This window comes from Pholcus phalangioides, unplaced genomic scaffold, assembly GCF_987345545.1.
Source record: "Pholcus phalangioides strain wild (caught in Gottingen) unplaced genomic scaffold, Ppha-v1.0 ptg000001l_1, whole genome shotgun sequence".
Taxonomy (NCBI): Eukaryota; Metazoa; Arthropoda; class Arachnida; order Araneae; family Pholcidae; genus Pholcus; species Pholcus phalangioides.
The window spans coordinates 14,718,752-14,742,726 of record NW_028301594.1 but is presented as its reverse complement, the minus strand read 5'-3'; the positions used below and the strand labels follow the sequence as shown (position 1 = coordinate 14,742,726).

At 41.1% G+C, this 23,975-nt stretch overlaps 3 protein-coding genes across 3 annotated transcripts in view; 1 reads left to right on the top strand and 2 right to left on the bottom strand.

Annotated features, from left to right (window-relative positions):
* LOC149089928 (neuroligin-4, X-linked-like) overlaps window positions 1-23,975 on the bottom strand; it is a 180,844-nt gene that overhangs the window by 55,107 nt on the left and 101,762 nt on the right. The window lies entirely within an intron of this gene.
* On the bottom strand, window positions 7,944-11,162 carry LOC149089931 (uncharacterized). The gene is made up of 2 exons (XM_089231081.1): window positions 10,504-11,162; window positions 7,944-9,892 (listed from the first exon to the last, which is right to left on the bottom strand). The coding sequence occupies exon 2, from the start codon at window positions 9,886-9,888 to the stop codon at window positions 8,485-8,487; it is 1,404 nt and encodes a 467-aa protein (XP_089087207.1). The 5' UTR covers window positions 9,889-9,892; window positions 10,504-11,162; the 3' UTR covers window positions 7,944-8,484.
* LOC149089930 (uncharacterized) lies at window positions 11,072-22,338 on the top strand. The gene is made up of 2 exons (XM_089231075.1): window positions 11,072-11,356; window positions 18,385-22,338. Exons 1-2 carry the CDS (start codon window positions 11,129-11,131, stop codon window positions 22,132-22,134), a joined length of 3,978 nt encoding a protein of 1,325 aa, XP_089087201.1. The 5' UTR covers window positions 11,072-11,128; the 3' UTR covers window positions 22,135-22,338.

The window sequence follows — 23,975 nt, the reverse complement described above, 5'->3', positions numbered from 1 at the left end:
AACAAATTTATTTTATGTCAGAATCTCCCCTAATTCAGTGAAGCCTCCATGATGGATACTTCTCGTTAGCGAAACTCGACCGTTTACGGACGTTTCTGAAATCTCCGAAACAGGGGTTCAGTATGTTTCTCTGTACAGGGTGCATAGCTCTCCTCTTACCACAAATTACCGGCGAACCGTTGGTTTGTCAGTAATTTGATGCATAGAGAGAATATCCAAATGGCGTATAGACTTCAGATACGTCATTCATATTGCAAGGGGTTATATAGTTATGAAACTAAAACATTAACTTTCCATTTTCGAAACAAGGCCTTTCGAATTTTGAATTCTCTACCGTAGAAACATGTTTGGGTTTTGAAATACCACGTTGGTAATGTAAGATATGTCATTGCTTTTAAATTCACTAATACGAATTTCTTTTTTTACTATCCCTTACTTTATGCTGCCTTATAATCAGAAAAAAACTGTTTCAGAATTTTTGAGTCGAACAGAAAATGTGACAAATTCCAATTGGATTATTTGTAGAGATATTTGTATTACAAAATCCAGATTTTCCGGAACTTTTTGTAGGCATTAGTCGGTCAGAAAATTGATACTTTTAGTCGCTGTGAGATAAACAAAGTCGAGCAAACGGTTTTTTAAGAGCTTAAAATAAGTTCAAGGTTCAAAATAATGCTTATGCATTCGCGTGAGAGTCGAATGCAAATGATTGCAGTTATGAACGACGTGTATAGGTATAGCAAAAATATGGTATCAAACTTCTCTCGCTCTTAGCATTATGTGGAATGTGTTTGATGTGTGATATGTCGGTGAATATCACATTTAGAAATAGGGGGAATTTTCCGTTTGACGCAGTAAACGAAGGCCAAAATATTTCACTTATATGTTAAGGGAAGATCATATACACAAAAGACTCGCATTAATGTGACTACCTGAATAGAATAACCAGCATATGCTGTTCGGAAAGCGCGTGGACAAGCTGGGAGGGATTCGATCCGGTGCTAGATATTTTTCTACAGGGATACTGAGCAATGCTGACTACAGTGCAGTTTACAGCTGCTGGAGAGTACGTGTTGCAGGGTCTATAGACCAAATAATCCGACGATCGAGGTGGTTCCATACTTGAGCGTTTCTCAACATATGGTCCGCAGGCTGACTGGGGAATTTGATTCCGACAAAACGAAAGTTATTCTGTGGTATGCAAATAATATGATACCCACAAAGGTTTGAATGATAATAAAACAAAATACTGCAAATTAGTGATCCTCCAGATTGTTTCAGAAATTTTAGCGGTCCGTGAGTTCAGAAAGGTTGAGAAACGCTGCCATAGATGATCGTCCAGTTTCAAGTACGGGGAATTTATAGAGGCCCGGAAAGTACAGTAACTTGTTATTCGTACTTTTCGGAACTTTTGCAAACGTTTCTAGTTGTGTGGCACGTCACTTTGTCGTGCTATCGAAGATGTCATCATTTACAGGGTTAATAATTTGCATAATCTGTGCGTTTATGGGTGTACGTGGTCTTCGAAGAATCGATGTATACTTGATTCCATGCATAAAGCCATCAACATTGATTTGTAGATCCAGAGATTACGACGAATTCATTTAGCAGACGATCACCAAGAGGATTTCTGACAAAAATGCTGGATGGGTGCTTATTATAAGATCTTTCTCACCATATGCACAGATTAAAAGTATGAAATCGGCATTTTAATTACATATAATAAAAAACAGCCCCTTCTGACACACAAATGACATATCTTATAAAACTACCTATTCTGAATAACAGCACATGTCTCTATGATCAATGATTCATTAGTAAAAGCTAGTATGCTTCATGATAACGCAATAGGTGTGGTGTCTATTTTAGAATGTCCCAGAAAAAAAAACCTATTTGTGACACAAATTAGTATAAAAAGAAGAAAACAGTAAAACGGAACAAAAATGCACACATTCATAAAAATAAATAAACATAGAATTAGGAACATTCAATCTGTGATCCCAAGGGACTAGGGTGTCATTCCAGCGTGTCCATAAGAATAGTCATCTGTTAGAGAAGTGGCAACTACCGTTTCTCATTTCAAAAATTGCTTATTTAATTCGTTAGGGTTTATAGCATGTATGCCAAAATTCAAAGAAATAATTAGGATCACACAAATATATCAAATACATCATATACATGAATGCATCCAGACTAATGCCAGGTGGCATCGTCTATATTATTTTATGAAGAAAAAACATCTCGCTATCTAAGATTGGTTGAAATAATTTTTTATGTATAGCCGTCATCCGAAAAGAAAACCGATTTTATCCCCTTTATATGCGCTCAATGAAGAATCAAAATGAAAAAATATGAAATGCTACGAGATCGAGAAGAGAAGGAACATTTACAGGAATAGGATCTCTTAATGGAGTATAGACGACGAGCAGCAATGATGTGGGACCATTAAACTATGGTACATTATGATTCATAATGATACATATCTCGTCGTTTGGATCATATTACTAACGATATACTAATAATATTTGAAATGAGAAATGGGTGGAGCCACGTGCAGTTTCAGGTTTCATGTAATTTCAAAAACTCCACGTAAATTTGATACAAACATAATCACACGCCCGTTAGCTGAAGCGCCATTACTTATAGGTTTCGATATGAAATCGTCTAATACATTCAAGGTACTGATCAAAATTAAAATATGTCTTTTGAAACACCAAACAGCGTTCTAAAAATATAAAAACCAACCGCAGGATAAAATTAAAAGCTTCGAAGTAGGGATAAATGAGAATTTTTACAGGAAGATGAGATTCTTTTAGACATTTGAAACTGAAGAGAGATATTTTTATGTAACACTGTATTATGTGCACAACTAACACCAGCTTTAGCCTGCTAAAGGCTACTACTGCTACTACTGAACCTCGTCCGTATGAACAAAACATGCACCTCGTTCACATTTCTCCGTGGAACTTCCAATGAATGTTGGAACGGGTGTGTGTGAACCTGACGTGAAGTTTTTTCTGTGTAATACTTGTTTATATGTAGTTCTGCCATCAGTTTTTCTGACTTTTGGTAATGATTGAATAAATGTATCCTTGTAGGCCTGTTGCTCTTTTGCGAAAGTTTCTATCTTGGAGATCGACCTGCATTTGCGCCTCGAAATTGGGAACCGCAGCTATCTGGTGCGAGTCCGTCACTATGACCACTCGATCACCACAGCAGTTAACGAAAATACAGTAGACTCTAGCTATAACTCGACACATATATCTGACCAGGACCTGCAGGATTGGTGAAATCGCTCGATTACTGGAATTCAACGGAAAAAGCCGATTCTTCTGCGCACAGACATGCAGTGGCATGTTTTCTTCTTCTATACTCGGAAAAAACCCACCTAAAATACCGTACCCGATGTCGGGACGTTTATTATCAGCGTTGAGATCAAGTCAACCAAAACTTGGTTACGCCAGAATTTCACAATGAACAGCATTTCATTTCTGCAATAATTAAAAAAATTACGACGAAGAAAAATGAAACAAACACGTTTAAAAAAAATCGAAGATAAAAGGCGGGGAAAAAAGAAAATGTTAGTGATAGCGGATTCAAACCCAAGACCTAGTGTTACAGCTCATTATGCTACTGACAGTGCCATCGATGGACTACATACGTTGTCGTAGTAAAATATATAAAATTTATACATCCGCGCTAGTCACCAGTTGGCGATAATTAAGAGTAGCAAACTATTTTTGGTAACCACGCGCATGTGCATTCCTACATGTTCAACACTGCAGCTAGAGCGAGCCGTTTCTTTAAAAATTGCTGAAAATTCATCAACGACGGAAAAATAAGGGATACTGCAATTCGTACTGGGTAAAAATGTATTTCACGAAACAAAAAAGAGAAGAAAAAGTATGTTTGACAAATATGATGTGGCATGAATATATTTGTACGATAATTAGTGCCATAGTTATAATATAATTTATGTGATGAAAATTTCCATTTTTTAAGTGATGAAAATTTCCATTTTTTAAGTGATGAAAATTTCCATTTTTTAAGTGATGAAAATTTCCATTTTTTAAGTGATGAAAATTTCCATTTTTTAAGTGATGAAAGTAATCTTAATTGATTTTCAGTAAAGGATAAAAATTCAAGCGAACTTCGCTGAAAATACAAACAGAAACGGGACATTTTATACAAAAAAGTCTTGATGTCAAAACTTATGGAAATGTCCCGTAAAATAGGGGCCGTATCATAATTCTCTATGTACAAATTTCTTTTTCTGGACCACGGGCGGCAAAAACACCGGATATTTGGCCCGCTGACTGAAAAGGTTGAGCACCTCTACCCTAAAGTGTCTTTTCCATCATAACGAAGTGATTCCTTGGAAAAGTAGATTATTCTGCTGCGTTGCGCCGTGTATTGCAGGCCTCCGGGTAGACTGCGATATCGAGAAAGTTCTAGAATGTGGGTGTGTGTGTGTGGCTATCAGTATAAGTCATTGTCTTGAGGGGTTCTAAACCCAGGCTATAAAAATTTCACTCCAGCTCTTTCTGGAAAGGTTTCAGTAAAGGTTTGTCTTCCACGGAGACCTCGAGTAATTGTCGGCAGTCGATCGAAGCGCCATCAAAAGTAAAGTTTTACAGCTTTTTATTGACCATGTCTAAAGACTGAAAGTGGAAAGGAATGAAAATAAGAGAAAAAAAGAACGCGAAAAGAAGCCGAAAAGGATGGATCTTTGTATGAAGACTGAAATACTTCTCGTGTTTTACGAGTCTTTTCAATTTATATTTGATGCTCTTGGGAATTTCTTCGGGATTTGACAGGAGATAGCCATTTTTTTTTCACTTCCAGGAACCCTTCGAGTTTTTCGCCCGAACTTTTCTTGGGGGGATGAAATAAAATGTATTGACTCCAGACATCGTCATAGACAAGTTATTCTCAGAGCAAACAAGTCCAGAGAATTCTCAGTTTTTTCATGATTTTTTTTTTTGTCGAAAAAGTACATCACCGGTCACGCTTGTTGATGCTGGTCCACAAATATCAGGCTTTACATCCTGATATACCGTCATGAGATAGGTTAGTTTTACCCTACTGTTGGGAAGTTTCGCTGCTCTATTGCGTGTAGGGCTTCAGCTTTTGGGCTGCCGTTATGCAGTGCTAAGCCGTACAGGTTCAAGGCTATAGATTTGTATTTATAGCATGGCAATCCCACGACGGACATTAAGAGAGTGGCACCTCTCTCGAATTCTGAACTCGATGGCACCAGACTCGGAGATTTATCCCGTTTCGCCTGTCAGTTTTTCTTACTGAGCAGGAATGTAGCGTCAGATTTACTATATGTCCCGTATAGCCTTCAGGGTGGGTCGATGGGGGGGGGGGTGCAACATTGAGATTTACATCCTGATATAGGTTGTTTTTGAAATTGATGATTAACCCTTTAGAAATATGATATTGCTATTACTTAGGAACATACATACAGGATGATTCGACAACTCCCATTTCCGCATTTCCGTAGTGCACTGTTGATCCTAAGAGACATACTTTCAATTAAAAAATATATCTGAATAACATGTAGAACTGAGATACGCCATTCATGTTGCAAGAGGATGCATAGTTAGTTAAAATATAAGAACCAACTTTTTATACGGACGCTGTGTCCTCATAAACCCAATTAGAAATTCGATGCCCTGTTTCTCCTGAAACCAACAAAAAAATTCCACGTTTCCAAGTGCACTTATTTGCTGAGATATTTGACTACCAAAATTTGAGATAAGATGGGAAGGAACAGCGTAAACGTGGGGAAAAAGCTTTGTCTGTTTGTTCGTGTGGTTATTTCCCAACTTTTCTCGGATTTTGGAATTCAAAAAATAACTCAGCAAATATTGCACTTAGAAACGGGGAATTTCTTTGTTCGTTTCATGAGTGACAGGACTTTCCAATTGGGTTTTGAAGAACAGGGTGTTCGCACAAAAGTTAATTTTTTAATTTGATAACTATACAACCCCTCGCAATATGAATGGCGTATCTGAGGTCTTACAAGTTATTTCGATCCTCTTTCTAAATGGAAGTATCCCTCTAGGGTCAACAGTTATCCAGTAAAATGTTGACTAGGGACTCTCGCCTTACTCTACCCTTCAATATACCTATTTTTAGTTGATGAATAATATTTTCCTCTTATCGCATTATTTCGAGGTATCGAAGATAATATTTCACTTAATCTCAGAATTATCCATTGTCGAAACGTATACCCCTGAAAGATAGGAGAAAATAAAAATATGGCGAAAAAAGGGTATCTTCAAATTAATCTCTATTCTGTTCTTTTCAATTGATTTTTTCTCCGAAGTGTAAAATAGAATCTAAAGTTAATGGCATTATATATAACTAAGACGCATCTACTTAAAGTATTGCTCGGGGCGTCGCAGGGAAACAGGGAACTTTCTAATGTTATTTTTGAGGACAGGGTGACCGTATAAAAAGTGAGTTTTTATGTTTCTATAATTATACAACTCTTTGCAACGTGACTGGACGCATCTCAGTTCTACACGTTATTTGGTCATTATTTTTTTTTTAAATTGGAAGTATCCACGGTTCGCGAGTAAAGCGGAAGTATGGAATCATCCTGTATATATACTCAAAAACCGCACAATTTAACTCTACTATTCATTTCACTGAATTCTGGCGCTGTCACGAGTTTGAAGTTTTATCGAAACACGGTTTAACTCGTTTACTGGAAGCTTCTGGCGCTTTGCAGGTTCGGCACGACATCGGGGGATGCTATGATAGGGCTTGACTCTGTATATAGTCAAACTCTGTTATAATGAAATTGAATATTCCGTGAAATTTTATCTTTGTAATCGAAATTGACGTTTACAAGTCCACTGGAATTTGAAAAAAAAAAGATCAGATGTAATCAATTACAAAATATGGAGTTGAAATTTTACTATGATAAGGGTCACCATAAGAAAAATGCGGGGTATTGGGATTATAAACACTGGACATCGCAAATTTCCGCTAAAAATGTTGCCAATCGTAGGAGAAATTGCGAATTGTTGCTTATATACAGACTTGGTGAAATATAAAATGCTATAGAAAGTCTGCAGTGATTTAAAATGTATTCACGAGGAAAGAAAGTTCAGGAATGTCTATATTAATACAAAGTCATATATAATATTATTTCTCAATTGTGGAATTTATCTTCGTTGAAAGAAAAACGGGGAAAAATATGGGAAATTGATGAATATAGAAAATTTTAGAGAAGGCAAAATTAGAGAAAAATTCGGAAATGTATGGCTAACGGGTCATATCAATGTACTAATGGAAGCGAAAAGAGCGACGGAAAATGCAATATTATATTTGAAGATTTCCCGTTTCCTTCGATAGTAGGGTGATTTTAGCGGTTTTGGTGCACAATAGGACTGCGCATTTGCTGCGCATCAAACAATAGGGCTCCCCACTTGCTGCGCATCAAACAATAGGGCTCCCCACTTGCTGCGCATCAAACAAATGGGTGCTTCGCACTTGTTGAGGCTCGCTAGATGGCGCTTCCTATGACGTCATTCCTAAATTATCGTTCTTGCCTATGATGTCATTCCCAAATTATCGTTTTTCAGGGGGGTCATTCCTAAATTAAACTTTATTTCCCAAGTGATGATTTTTTTCAGGGAACATTCCTAAATTAAACTTTTGAATTCATTTTCTGACTTAGAAAAAATTTGCTCCTAAATTAAACTTTATTTCCTGACTTGTTTTTTTTTTTTTGGAGGGATGCTCCTAAATTTTTTTTTTCCATCCCAAGTGATGAGATTATTTCAAAGAGGGGTCATTCCTAAATTAATCTTTTCTTCCACAAATTATTGTTTTTTTACTGACTTAGTTATTTTTCTAATGATTTTTTTTTTTCATTCCTAAATTATACTTTTGAATTCATTTTCTGACTTAGAAAAAATTTGCTCCTAAATTAAACTTTATTTTCTGACTTGGTTTTTTTTTTTTTCTCAACACCCTGGGAAATTTAAAGTTCATTACCGTTCTTTCAACTCTTTCCCAAATTATCGTTTATTTTCTGACTTCCCAAGTGATGAGATTATTTCAAAGAGGGGTCATTCCTAAATTAAACTTTATTTTCTGACTTTGTTATTTTTTGGAGGGATGCATTTTCTAACTTAATTTTTTTCTATCCCAAGATTTTCCCATAACGTCACTTCGAAGATATCACCAAAGAGAAGGATCTTTCCCAAATTATCGTTTAATTTCAGACTTTTTTTTTTTTTTCTAACTTGGGGATCTTTCCTACATTAAACTTTATTTTCTGATGATTTTTTCATTCCTAAATTAAACTTTATTTTCTAAACTAAACAAAGATGAATCGTTTCATTAATTTTAAAATAAAATTTTTTTCAAGTCACAAATAAACTTTTGTATGTCCAAGCTGAAAAGTAAAAATAAACCAAAGGAGCAATAAAATACAAAGTCATTTTATATGATTTTCATTTATTTCAAATAAATTTCTTCTATCTTAGATTTCAAAACATCAAAATCAATCGCATTAAAACATTTTTCCGCTACATCGTAATTTTCCGCCAGAGTTTTAGCGACTTCGCGAAAGTCAATCAGGGTTAAAGCATGATCAAAATATTTATAAAACATTAAATTATCATTCAACTGCAGACATTCATGACCCAACTGATTAGCATATCCCATGGAACACCCATGGCAGTCAACAATTTTTTCGATGCTAGCAAAAAGTTTTTCACTCACCAATTTAGCCAAAATGTCGGTGATATCCATAGAACTCGTTCCTTTAGTTTGGTTTTCGCGCACACACACTTTCAGATAGTCCAAGCAGAGCGTTTTCTGCACGAGCTCACTGATCACGGTATGAAGTGGTTTATCATCCTCGCTCCAGAAGAGTGCCTCGATTGCCTGGAAAGTCATTTTGAGGGGGTTTTCGGAGCACTTGAAAATTTTGTTGTCCCCGCGATGAAGAGTTTGAATTAGCACATCATCACCGCTGTAGTCCACGATCAGGTTCTCCGACACTAGGAAAGTTCTATCAACGCGTTGCAGCATAGTACGACGAGAGAATTCGGTTCTCAAACATTCCCACACGTACGGCGAAAGAGTCACTCCATTTTTAGCTGGGTGCATGAGTCCATCGCGTTCGAAAAATTCTCGAATATGTACGCGCACTTCACCACTGAAGATCACGACGCTGACGAAAAAGTTCTCCTTCACGTGAAAGATGTTGGGAGGCGGCGCTTCCTTATTGAATCCACTGCTGCGAGATCTCTTAGCCGATGGTGGTTGAGTGTTCGGTGATGGGCGCTTGTTACTCGAAACCATTTTCCGGAACGTCAGGCTGAGTCGGACGTCTTTTACTTTTGGGTCTTTAGGTATCGCGTGACGCCACAGCTGGTTGGTTGGAGGTAGCATCGTCAGCAGGCTGTTGTGTTCCAGGATTCGGTCCACGGATTGGTGCCCCCGTCGAGAGAACACGAGCTTTCTTTCAGCGCCCAGGGAGAGGCAAGCGATGGGGTAATCTTTGACGAGCTGTGATTCGTCATCGGAATGCGGGGAGATGCTCTTGGTTCCATCAGAGTATCGGTTGACGACAACAAAGTTGTAGTCATGGCCTGAGATGCTCTCGACCACGGCTTTCAAATCCAAGAGGAGAGGTGTCCACGGTTGGGCCTGGAGGGTCATTCCGGAAAAGGTGTAGTGTAGGCCAGCGTCACCATACCCAGCATGCTGTCTGGGCATCGGATAAGTCTTGTCGCCAAACTTGAAGACGCATTCCTCTGCTGGACGGTACACGATTTCAGATTCGAGCTGGTGTAGTATCGCAACGGAAGTATCCAGTACGTTCCGAGCGTATTCATAGCGGAGGCTTTCCATCTGTCTAAATGAAAACAACGCATACAGTCTCTCTCCGCAACTCTCAAGATGAAAAAAAAAAAAATTGCGAAATATATATTTTAACAGAAGTTTTTTTTTTTTTTTAAGTTTTTTAAATTTTTATTATTATTATTATTTTACAAAATTAAATTTTTATGCATCTAACCATTCAGCGCATGCTACGACCTTGCTTCTTGCGCAATGCCCTTTTTGCAGAGGGTGAAACCCGCAAGAAGTCAAGGATTTTGGGAAGTTTAAGACTTTCACTGTCTCCAGGTTGAATCGTTGCTCTAGAAATTTTTTTTTTTGCCTGCAGTTCACATAAATGCAACTATATCTGTTATTAACAGTGGTGAGATGAATTTTCATTAAATTATAATCGAAAAGCCCTTCCCCCCATCTAATATTAAGAAGATTTCTGCTAACCCAGAGCATTTGTGGGAAATCTTCTTCGGATAGCTCCTTGCTAGAGAATGGCGGCTTGTAGAGAGAGTGATATACTCTCCCTGTGCTTAAATCAAAGCAAGCCATTTCCTTAACAACATATATCCCACTTTTAAGCAAGAATCCCTCAAAATCTAACACGCAAGAAGCCATAGAAAAAAAAAATCTTACCAAGTTGCGGAGAGAGAAGTGTATCCAAGCGAGCGAGAGAACTAAGTTAAGGAATTGTGTCTGTCCCGCAGTTTATATACTGCAGTTGCAGTTGATAAGCATAAGTATAGGAATATACTGTGAATCTCAAAGTGCACCCAGTAGCATCACTATCTCATTCACGTGAATCACTAATACAATATATTCATGTGAGCATGCATCACTGATACAGTACCAATATCTAATGATACACTATCCAATGTTACATGAATCACTGATAATGATGTGAGTAGCATCACTATCTCATTCACGTGAATCACTGATACAATATATTCATGTGAGCATGCATCACTGATACAGTACCAATATCTAACGATACACTATCCAATGTTACATAAATCACTGATAATGATATTGACGTGAGTATGCATCACTCGCGTTGCTTCGATTATTCTGCACGCGACACTGATAACTATATGAGTACTGTCTGCCCGAGTAATGACGCATAGCACACGAGACTCGTTATCGCTTCCTAACCCTTTATCTCATTAAAAGTATCATCTTCTTTGCAGATCCTCTCACTTCGTTTTTGAGTTTTGTCCAGACAGCATCAAGTTTTTTAGCTTTCGCTTCGTACGTTCGCGCAATGGCTAGTTTTATCGATTTCGGTATAAGTAAAGAAGAATTAGTTAGATTGTTGGAAAATGACGATAATTTCGTCAATGAATGTCTCAACGAGGATTTAGTTAGTGATCGCGATATAAAATTAATGATTGAGGATGAGGAGAATTTCATCCAGCAATGCCTGAAGCGTCCTGCGCCAGTAGAAGCTGGACCAAGTGGATATGCTCCGTCAGAGAAGAAGAAGAAAGAGGTTAGTTGTTTTTTTAAATTATCGCGCGTTAAATTTTATTCCAAATTAATTTTCAGGAGTAAATTTTATTTCGAGTTGAATTTATTTCATGTAAGGTATTTAAACTCATTTATTTAATGGTAGAGCTGCGAAACATCTGGGAATTTCATTACAAGTTAAATTTTATTTCGAGTTAAATTTAATTTCAAATCAAATTTATTTATGTCGCGAGTTAAATTTTCATTCATCGAAAAAAAAAATTATTCAGTTGTATTTCATGTCGCGAAACAATTTCTCAGGCGTAAATTTATTTCAAGTTAAATTTATTTCATGTAAGGTATTTAAACTTTATTTAATGGTAGAGCTGCGAAACATCTGGGAATTTCATTACAAGTTAAATTTTAGGAGTAAATTTAATTTCAAATCAAATTTATTTATGTCGCGAGTTAAATTTTCATTCATCGAAAAAAAAATTATTCAGTTGTATTTCATGTCGCGAAACAATTTCTCAGGCGTAAATTTATTTCAAGTTAAATTTATTTCATGTAAGGTATTTAAACTTTATTTAATGGTAGAGCTGCGAAACATCTGGGAATTTCATGTCGCGAAACAATTTCAAAACGACACAAGAATTCAAATAGAAATTTTTTTATTCAATTGTACATCAGCAGACTCGTGAATCAATTTATACATTTGCGCACTGGTGAGATTAACGGCTTTCGTAGTGGGCGCATTTCCGCTAAAATAGCGTATATCGTAGGTTTTATTACAATACGTGAGAAAAATATTTCCTCCCAGCGGAAGAGAGGAATTACATCTTTCAAAGTCCATTTGATTTTTATATGTTGTTGCTATAAGAGTAAATAATATAACAATCAGTATCGTGAATATGGCGAACATTCTCTTGTGTCTTATCAGTTCTCCATTACTCTCCAATTCGTAGGACCAGCAGCTCGGTAAATCGAATGACGGTACATCCGTTTTCCATGCGATACCCTGCTTTCTATTGTTTTGATCGTAGATCACGGCTTCCACTGTTGTTGGCATTTCAAAGCTCTAACCAAATATGTTTCAAAAATGGGTTTTTTATATAATCTCTCGGAGCTCCGGTTTCTTCTAGCGCTTTCAGGAAAATTTCTTGACCCACCACGGGTGATTTTCTCCGACCGACCACACTTGATATCAAATCGCGAATGTCGCTTCCTTTGATGAGTCTGCTCTTATAAACGATCGAGCCGTTAGAATTAATTTTTAATATGTTCGGATGCTTATTTATATGCGTGATAATTTTTTCTGAGTGCCCTCTTTGCGATTTCGGGACAGAAATCAGAGCTATTGGTAATTCGTCAACTTTCTTTTTCTTCTCTTTTTCTACTTCTTGAATTTTCGGTTCTGGTAACCGCGGTGGATTGTTCTCGGCGACGTTGATTCTCTTGTTCAGCAGATTCTGATAGAGTTTAATTTTTATAGCTTCGGGCTCCTTGCTTCGCAGTATTTTCAACATCTCGTTGTCCAACTCAGAAAGCTGCTCTTTTGTGGTCACATGACGCGATAACAATTGTTCTGGAACCAGAGCGAATTTCTGTGCGTGCTCCATTATCTCGTGAACAAAGTGGCGAGGGTTTGTATGGCGGCTGGGATTAACTGGAACAAAAAACCTCCTTTCTGAATCAGCACGCGCTTTTTCTCGTATAGCGGCGTCTTTTTGCAGGCGAGTTTGCGAAGTGTATTTCTGTGCCTTTTCAGTTTATTTTTCTGTTTTGAGGATAACGGTATGACACCCTTCAAAATATTGAGTGAGCACTCGCAGACTGTCTTTAATGCTGATTTCGGTAATTTCTTCAACAAATCCTTACGTTTATTCCTCGGACAGGCAGAGAGTAGACGAAGCACTTGTTGCTTCTCCAATGCCATACTTTAAAATAACGATGTTTTTATTCCAACCATATGCTATATGCTATAGCCTTCTTCAGCGCGCAGTGCTTTATCATGTTTTCGTGGAGAAAACAGTTCGCGCTCACTTCTGGCAAGTCCACAATGTTGGGGCAGAGAATCGCATCTAGATTATAAACTTTTAACCCGTACTGCTGCAGTAGCATCCGACACTTGTCGTGGCCTTTCGTATACAATACGACTTTTGATAATCGCTGCAAATGTTGCTCCAGCATTTCAAAAGGTACATCACCCGCCGACCACGATATTTCGTGTATGTTGTTGGTGACGTAGAGACATTGGTGTCTATCTCTAGGAGATAATTCCGAAAACTTTTTGGGCGGTTTATATACATAGTGAAAATTTTCTCTCGAATGCATGAAACACCACGCCAACTCCTTGATTATGAATGTTCTATCCGACAGCTGGAAACCCTCGACCTCTATCACAGCCGTCATGTTCGAAAATGGAAAGTTTCATTTCCTGGGTTTATAGATATATTGCGTCTGCCCAGGTAACACGTTAGTGCGCAGGCGCATTTCCTCCTCCGTCTCGGGTCGTAAATCAACCATTAAATACGAATACGGTTTTTTCGTGCTATCCTCGAACACCTCGTTGAAAAATTTGATTTTATTGGGAAACAGCTGACGTCCCAGGTGGGTCACCTGACTGACATCTCTTCTATTTTTGAATAGAAACATATATTGCGCGTTCAGAGAAACGTTTCTCATTTCCCGCCCCTGGTGAAACACGTTCTGCACTATGAAAATCACGGTCAATTTTCTGTGGTGACTGTACTTTGTGAAAAGGTTTGCTAATTTTTTCTCGCCCGATAGCTCGTTCATGAGGTCATCTAAAATCACCAAGCTGTCTTCTTCCACGCTTTCGAAATTGCTCCCCTCTCGAAACTCAACGTAGTCTTCCATATCTTCGAACAAAGTCTGATATTCGCCGTAAAACCATATAACTCGTTTCGGACGAGGCTCTCGAAACATTTCGTTTCTGTGTTTTAATAGTTCTCTGAGAAAATATGTTTTTCCCGAACCGGTGGGTCCGGCAATGAGCACGGTGCTCGGATGTGTCAGCTTGAAAGGTTCCATAGTAAATGACAAATGAATGAATTTTTTTTCTCTTTTATTTAACAGAAAAATTTTTCTTTACAAAGCTTGCTACGCGCATATCGTTTTGCATATTAAAACGCGATACAATATTATTCATACTTTTGCCGATACATCGAGAATAGATAAAAAAAATCACATAGTGACCGCACACGGTTGTCTTATCTGATTGCAGCATGACGTCATTGTAGTCGACGCGTGAGTAGCGGCGTAGAAATCTGTTTATGTCCCCCTTCTTGAAGTAAGTGGGTGGGTTCCCGTAAGAGTCAAAGAAATCAGCTCTCGCTTCGTTTTCGATGTAAATAGCCAACCAATGCGTTCCGGGTTCGTTCTCTCTGTCTGTATTCACAACCAGTGCAGCGGGATACTTGATCACGTTTTCGGGTAAGTTATCGCTCGCAAAAACACCTAGGAAAGCCTTTCGGGTGTGGGGGTGTGTCGAGAGGGCTCGCTCTATCTGTTTAGTGTTCATCCCGCAAAGTCACACAAGACGCTTCTGGACTTTGTTATTTCCACCAGCGATTCGAATTCGGCGAATATGATAACCGACACGGTCTTGATCAAGGCTGAGGAGAACTTGAGTTCCACTCGCAGATTGCCCTGCTTTTGTAGGTGCACGTGTCCGCAGTCGCTCATGTCGGGTATCAGGTTGAAGGCGAAGAGGCAGTAACCGCCGGTTTCGTATTCTACTCTGCTCACGTCGCATCCCTTATCTTCACCGGGTCTACCGGTGCCTACGAAGAGCGTGTTGTAGGCTCTGATGACGTGCTTGTTCCTAAAGTCGGGTTGAAGTGGTGTATGGGGTACTGGTCTTCCATCGATAGAAACACAGACAAAGTTGACGTTGTTGTGCTTGAAGTCGAAGGGGTTCAAATTGAACGTTCCGTTGAATGCTTCCGTGTCCACCATACCAATCACCAATCTCTTGGGCATGACCCCGAGAAATACGTTATCTTGAACGAAACTCATACTCCCCATGGATATCGAATAAACCTTGCATATCACGCGGTTAATGCAATATTTGGCTGTTGTTTTCTCGAGCGCCATGGCATGCGCTACAGCCACAGCCGGGTTCATTCTTACTTTACGCATAAAAATACTCGCTTGCTCGATCACCACGTCGCAACCCTCAGCAGCTGTGATCAGAAAGAACTCGGGTTTCGAGCGAACCAGTCTCATCTTCAAGTCCACCAGAGAGAGCATCAGCTTCGGTTGATAGAATATGTCGACGTGAGGTACGCCCATCATTTCGAAAGAGTTTTCCAAGAGTTTAGCTCTTTTCTTGGCCCCCTCGTTCTTGGTTAGGTCAGACATGTGACCTGCAGTGTCCTTGTAGTAGCCCTCGGCTGTCAGGGGTCCTTTCTTTGCATCCGATCCGTAGTTAAGCAGCGTTTCCAGGTAAGCTCGATACGGATAAGTGTGTGATGAGTTTGTGAGCGTTCTTCCATTCAACGTGACGTCAATCTGAGAGAAAAGGGTATGCAAGAAATTATTCGCCGTCGAGACCGCTTCGGCGGTTTCTGGTTTTGTCACCTTTACTCTGACATACAGCTGAGTGGCGGAAAGGTCTACGTATTCTTCCGCACTTCCGGCCACGTGAAATTCGATGGGGGCCCCCGAATCGCGCACTTGAGATATCGGATGGTACTGGACCCATTCGGCTGATTCTATAGAGGTTTCCGTGGGCGGCACCGTGAACAGGTCGGCTTCGCTTTTCAAACACTCATGAGAATTTTCGTGGATTAAAAAAACCATCGCTGAATATATCGGGTGTCGACAGCTTTCTAGCTTTCTTCTTACTGACGGTTTTCTTGACGAGTCTCTTCCTTTTATTCTTTCCTCCGAGCATGGACTTGATTTTATTGGCCCCCTTATCCGTGAGGGACCTTCCGGCTTCCTTGGCACGATCGCGAGCTGCGATCTTTGCGTCTTTTCCTTGAACTATGTCGTTGGCGAAATCCACACCAGAGCGCAACAGTTGAGAACCGACTGCCTTGGCACCGCGTTTCAACAGGGGCACGGCCGATCTGAAGAGAGAGCTGAATATAGATCCGAGACCATACCCCCTCTGCAGGGCGCTACCCTGATAATATCCGAGTCCGTTTCCAGCCTGAGCGAGATAATAATCGTTGATGCTGTGTGCACAGCTCCGGTACGGTTTATAATGCATGTCGCAGTCTAAAGTGTAGTTTCACTATCACCTTTCCACGTTGAAATGTGAAAAACTTGCCCATGTGCGTCCTTAAATACATGTGAACGATGTCGAAACTCTTTCTGGCCAGCGGCACGTAATGGGCGCGTTCGAAAGACACGCTGACGATATCCCCGTCCTGACCGCTAGTTTTCACGATTCTCAGTAGCGGGGCGTAGGTGTTACCCACGACCTGAGGTTCGACCAGGTTGCAGTACACGTACAAGAGATGAAAGTCTAATTTAGGATCGGCTGTGAAAGGACCCTCGACTATGGTCGGACCCTCTATCAGGCCGGGTTCGAAACCCAGGTTTTCGGCTATACCGTGTCTGAGACTGAGCTTGGTGTCTTTCTTGAGGTTCACCTTAACTTTTTTCGTGATTTTATTGTACGTCACACCAATCTTGTCTTGAAAATTTTGAGTGGATATGGCTTTGATCAGTTCGGGGGTCGTCTCGTAGAAACCCGGGGCTATGCGACCGGTCTTCATTATCTTGTTTCCGACATCGAATTCGAAAGTGTTTGTCTCTTGAGTGATGTTGTGGAATGAATGGGGATAAATTATCTCCGACAGTGCGACTTCCATCTCGGATTCGAATTCCAGGGTGTTTGGAAGTTTAACCACGAAACTCGAGAGCGTGTTGTCGGGAAAAAAGTCTCTGGAAGCATCGCTGGGTAGAGTGAGATAGAAAGAAGCCATCTCTGAAATGACAGATGCGCGCACTGTTTCCGGGTTTTTATAGGACCACCCACGCGTTGAATTTTTTCGGATACCCCCGAAATTTCACGAGGTATTGAATAATTCCTTTTCTTCTCCTCTTCTTTAAAACTTTTTCAATCGGAAATTTTTCTCCCATCTTTACACCTACCATCTCTTCAGCGTAGAATGTGCCCTTGATTTCTTCCCCCATCAGGTCCTCGAGCTTGTAAACGGGAATTTCCCTTTTCACGCACTCGGTCACCACGAATATCTCTTCGGTGAAATTAGAATCGTACCCCCTCTCGAAGGTGTGTTTTGATCTTGTGATGCGCACGTGATCACCCACTTTAAACTTGCAATCTTGTTTCTTGGGTGTATCCCCATAGAGATTGTTCCACACCTCCGGCTCGTTTCCGGGGTTCACGTCCACGGGCCTCATTTTTATAGACCTGTGATACCTGTGATTGTAACTCCACACGAGGTCTTCGATCATGTCGATGTAGCGATACGTGTTCTTGGCAGTGAAGTACTTGTACATCCAGTTTCTGAGAGACCTGTTCCATCTTTCCACCACGCTGGCCTTTATCTGTTCGTTCTCCGTAGTGAAAAACTTTACACCTTGACGCTTGAGGTAGCGCTGGACTGGTGACGCTATAAATTCGCGCCCCTTATCGCTCTGTAGCGCCACTGGTTGACGTTGTTGAAAGATGCTTTCTAAAGCTTTGGCCACGCTGTCACCGGTTTTCCTTTTGAGAGGCACGACGAAACCGTACTTGGAAAAGACGTCGATGCACGTGAGAAGATAGTTGTAGCCCTCGTTGTGAGGTGCCAGATTACGCATGTCCACCAAATCGACTTGAAATTGACTGTTTAGACCAGCCACTATTGTTTTGTTGCGGGGAAATACTTTTTTAATTGGTTTGTGCAACGTGTACGCTCTCTCGCCAGCCAACCAATCACTAATTTCTTTTTTAGGTTTATTTAACACGCGTTTGAGGGCGGATACGCCACCGAAACTAGCGGGAAGACGTGGGTTTCTATACCTCTCCTCCATTTCTTCATGTGTTAGACTTACGTGTGTTACGTTACCTTTTTATTTGTTTTTCAGGAGCGTCATCTATGCGAGACGTGTGGTAAGGAGTTTTCCTTGCGTAGGAATCTGAATCAGCACAGGCTAACGCATGGCGAGCGTCGCCACAAGTGTTTGGTGTGCGATGCAGCGTTTCACCGCAAGAGCGATTTGATGCGCCACCAGCGTGCCATGGGGCATGGTGCGCCACCCCAGCATGGTGTGCCCCCACAGTGGGCACAAGGAGCACCACCACAGAGGCCATCACCGAGCCATCACCGAGCAGGACCACCCCAGCATGATGCGTCCCCACAGTGGGCGCAAGGAGGAGCACCACCACAGCGGCCATCACCGAGCCATGGGGCACAGCAGCAGCTTGGAGCACCCCAAGGAGGAGCACAGCTAGGAGGAGGAGGGCAAGTCAGGCGCGCACTCGACATGTTGTCGACGCACGAATTGATCCCCACCCCAGACACCGAAATGGATATGACCACCTTCCTCGACAGCGTCAGAGAGGAGTTGACGCGGCTGTTGAGGGAGGACATGGCCACACATCGGTCATTGAAATGGAACATCGTCGCGACTGCTGTATTTTCCAGGAAAGGAAGTGACGGCGAGGACGAGTTCTGCAACGGGTATCTTCGGAGTAAGATGCTCACCACTTTAACCGCCGACCAGATAGAAGAGCACCTACAAATAGCCTTCGTAAAGGTAAAGCAGGCGACAGAGGATTTTGAAGGCAGCGGAAGTGGTTGGGTGCTCGAGCGCGTGCTCTTGCTTGAGCTAAACACGGCGCAATACCAACCACTAGCGGCCGCCACTTATATTCCGCTGCCAAAGGGGGTAGCCAGCAGAAGAGCAGTGGTAAATGTAAAGAACGATGATGAGAAATGCTTTCTCTGGTGTGTGTTGGCTGCCCTACACCCGGTGAAGCAAAACCCCGAAAGGGTGTTCAACTATATTCAGTATGAGAATGAATTGAATACCAGTGAATTAGTATACCCGGTGACACTTAAACAAATCCCACGGTTCGAAGCTGCGAATTCAGTGCGCATTAACGTCTTTGGGTTGGAGGGGGGAGAAGTCTTTCCTCTCAGGATTAGTGAGGTGGTGTCTGGTACACCAATCAACCTCTTGTTCATCAGCAACGAGACAACGTCGCACTACTGCCTCATCCAAAACATGTCTCGTTTGCTTTCCTACACGACCAAGTATGAAGGTGCATCCCACTTTTGCAATTATTGCTTGCAACGCTTCTCCTCCCTCGAGCAGCTGAATGCGCACGAACCACTTTGCCAGACACACGGTCTGCAACGAGTGACGTATCCCGGTGTAGACGACAACGTGATGTTCTTCAAGAACAACCATTACCAGCTGCACGTTCCATACGTCATATATGCGGACTTTGAGGCGATCTTGGAGAAGGTGGACAGCTGTAAGCCGAACCCGTCTCTCTCTAGCACAACCCAGAAGAGCCTTCACCGCCCCTGTGGATTCGCGTATACGGTCGTGGGGCCCGATGGTGTATACGTGAAAGAGCCCACAGTGTACAGGGGTGAAGATTGCGTGGACGTCTTCTTCCGGTGTCTCGTCGAAGAAGAACGAGTGGTTATGGGCAAGCTCGACAACCCGGTGCCTCTGCAGATGACAGCTGAAGATGAAGAGAGATTCGGGAATGCGACCACTTGTATGGTGTGCGACCGCCCACTCGGTGACGACAGGGTTCGTGACCACTGTCACATCACCGGTGGTTTTAGAGCGGCGCTGCATCAGAAGTGCAATCTCCAGCTCAGGTTAAGACGTCACATCCCGGTTATATTTCACAATTTACAAAACTACGACGCTCATTTCCTGATGCAAGGACTTTCCCGGTACCCCGATCGCAGGATCCAGGTGATCGGGAGGAATATGGAGAAATTTATCTCCTTTTCTCTCGGTCGCCTGCGATTCCTGGATTCCAACCAGTTCTTGGCGGCGTCGTTGGATTCGCTCGTGCAAGCGATGAACCCCGGTGACTTCAACAACATGAAGAAATGTTTTGGAGCTACGAGTCATCTTCTTCAACGTAAAGGATGTTATCCGTACGAGTACGTTGACTCGTTTGAGAAGTTCGAAGATCCGGTGCTGCCCCCACGAGAGGCCTTTTACACCTCTCTGGGGGATCAACATATAACCAGTGACGAGTATACATATGCGCATACCGTTTGGAGAGAATTCCGGTGTTCCAACCTCGGTGATTACCACAACCTCTACGTGAAGACTGACGTGCTGCTTCTCGGGGATGTGTTCGAGAGTTTTAGAAAACTCTGCGAAGAAAACTACAAGATCGACCCGGTGCATACGTTCACATCCCCGGGATTGGCCTGGAACGCATGTCTGCGAATGACCGGTGTCAAGCTCGAATTGATCAACGATCCGGACATGCATCTCTTCATGGAGAAAGGTATCCGAGGTGGGGTCTCAGTGATCTCCAAGCGGTATGCGCGAGCCAACAACCCGTTAATACCCGGTTATAACCCCAGTGAACCTACATCATATATCATGTACTATGATGTGAATAATTTATATGGAAAGTGTATGATGGAGCCCCTCCCGGTGAGAGACTTCAGATGGTTGTCCCCCAGTGAACTTGAGAGCATCGATTTTCTCAACATCGATGACAACGCCGTCAAGGGGTATATTTTAGAAGTGGACATGGAATACCCGGTGAAGTTGCACGACGAGCACAATTGTTTCCCCTTGGCGGCAGAAAACATTGAAATTACTGGTGACATGCTCTCTCCATTCATCAGAAGACCCGGTGATAAACCATCCAAAAAGCTCTCACCAAATCTGATGAACAAAACTTCCTATGTGATCCATTACCGGTGCCTGAAGTTATACACGTCGCTGGGAATGAAGCTGACGGGTGTTCGGCGTGCAGTCGAATTCACACAGGAGCCCTGGATACGCCCGTACATAGCGTTCAATACGGAAAAGAGGAAGCAAGCCCGGTGCGAATTCGAAAAGGACTTCTATAAGCTCCTCAATAACGCTGTGTACGGGAAATCGCTAGAAAATTTGAGGAAGCACGTCGACATCCGTCTCGCCAACAATCAGAAGAGCTTGAGGAAGCTAATATCATCCCCGGCATTCGAATGCTTCAGGATAATCACCGGTGAGTTAGCCGTCATCAAGATGTTGAAGACGAAAATCCATCTGGACAGGCCCATATATACCGGTGTCACGATTTTGGACCTGTCCAAACACTTGATGGCGGACTTCCATTATAATTTTATGAAGAAAAAATACGGACCCGGTGTGGAAGTTTTGTTCACAGATACAGATTCATTCCTCTACGAGATAAAAACCGGTGACATTTACAAAGACATGAGGGAGGAGCTCCACAGATTCGACACGTCAAATTACCCCGGTGATCATCCTCTGTTTAGCCTGCAGAATAAAAAAGTGGTGGGCGTCATGAAGGACGAGAACGGCGGCGAACCCGTTGTGGAATTCGTCGGATTAAGATCAAAAATGTACAGCATGGTCACAGCAGTCGCGGAGAAAAAGACCGCCAAAGGGGTCGTTCGTGCGGTTGTTAAAAAACAACTAAAACATCAAGATTATCTGGCTTGCCTCCGTAACAACTCCTCGATCAAAAATACTATGCTAAAAATCTCCTCCAGTAACCACAAACTTCAAACGGTCGCCCTCCGCAAAACGTCGCTGTGCCCTCGCGACGATAAACGCTATATTCTCGGTGATGGCATTAAAACATATGCGTATGGCCACTATGCCATTCGATGAACAGTGCTACATGGACACTGATGTACATATTTTTTCCCATTTATTTTAACATATTTTTCCATTTATTTTGTATATATTTTTTTCCATTTATTTTGTATATATTTTTTTCCATTTATTTTGTATATATATTTTTTCCATTTATTCTTGTATATATATTTTTTCTCATTTATTTTGTGTATCATTAAAATTTAATTTTCTTTATCATCAATGCTTCTGTCATTAATTGAGTTACGTGTGATTTTTTTTTTTCAGCTTGAGTATGATGAAAAGTCAATAACATTTCTTTTTGAGGGAATTTTATTTTACAGCTTGATATGTGAAAAAAAAAGTTTAATTTAGGAATGAAAAAAAAAAATCATTAGAAAAATAACTAAGTCAGTAAAAAAACAATAATTTGTGGAAGAAAAGATTAATTTAGGAATGACCCCTCTTTGAAATAATCTCATCACTTGGGATGGAAAAAAAAAATTTAGGAGCATCCCTCCAAAAAAAAAAAAACAAGTCAGGAAATAAAGTTTAATTTAGGAGCAAATTTTTTCTAAGTCAGAAAATGAATTCAAAAGTTTAATTTAGGAATGTTCCCTGAAAAAAATCATCACTTGGGAAATAAAGTTTAATTTAGGAATGACCCCCCTGAAAAACGATAATTTGGGAATGACATCATAGGCAAGAACGATAATTTAGGAATGACGTCATAGGAAGCGCCATCTAGCGAGCCTCAACAAGTGCGAAGCACCCATTTGTTTGATGCGCAGCAAGTGGGGAGCCCTATTGTTTGATGCGCAGCAAGTGGGGAGCCCTATTGTTTGATGCGCAGCAAATGCGCAGTCCTATTGTGCACCAAAACCGCTAAAATCACCCTACTTTCGATGTTATAAAAAGCAAGATTCTTTATTTATTTCTATTTGAACAGCTCAAAAAAGAAGCTGCATATAAGACGCAGCAATGCATTCACCAACACCAAAAAATTCCGACGTTGTTTAAACGCACCATCCGTGAACTATACACGAAAAAATACAGCATACTTATCAGCAGTATATGGACTAGATCAGTGTTTCCCAAGTGGGCTATATCGCCCCCTGGTGGGCGATGGAATTGTCCAAGGGGGCGATAGAACCTACTGATTTAACATAGGATCCTATGGGTTTACTCGAGTTGGGGGGCGATGAGAGGAAAAAATTTCTGATGAAGGGGCGATGGAATAAAAAGTTTGGGAGACTGTGGACTAGATGAATCGCGGTCCTATCTCCTTTGGATACAGTTTTGTAATATTATTTTTTGTTATGCGGGAACCCCCTGCAGTGAAAGCCAATACACCACAGACTCCCCTGTACGGAGGGTCAATACTGATCCACCCCTCCCCATAAAATACGAAATGAATTGTTTTGGGTTTTTTTATAATTTGCATGCCATGAATGATTGAAGTAATAAATTACTATTTCTTATCACCAAAATGCAATGGTGGAAAAAGATAATAATCCCACGGACCCGCTATAAAGTACTCGTAGATTCCCCGGGGTCCGTGGACCACAGGTTGAAGAACACTGCTTTGGAGGAACGACTTACAATCTTTAAAGCTCGGCCACTCGAGGAAATCAAAAAAAAAAAAACCAGTACAAATTAAAAAACAGTTATAAATATTTTTAAATAGTAAAAATAATTCAGTGACTTTTAATGAATAATTAAAAAATGGGCCTACGGGGCTCCACCATAAAATTTTTTTACTGAAAAGGGCTCCGCGAGTCAAAAAAGGTGGAGTATCGCTGCTTTAAAGGATGGGGAGGGGGGGGGGGGGTTATCTCTTCCATGTATAACAGTGAGGCTCGAATTTTTATGACCTG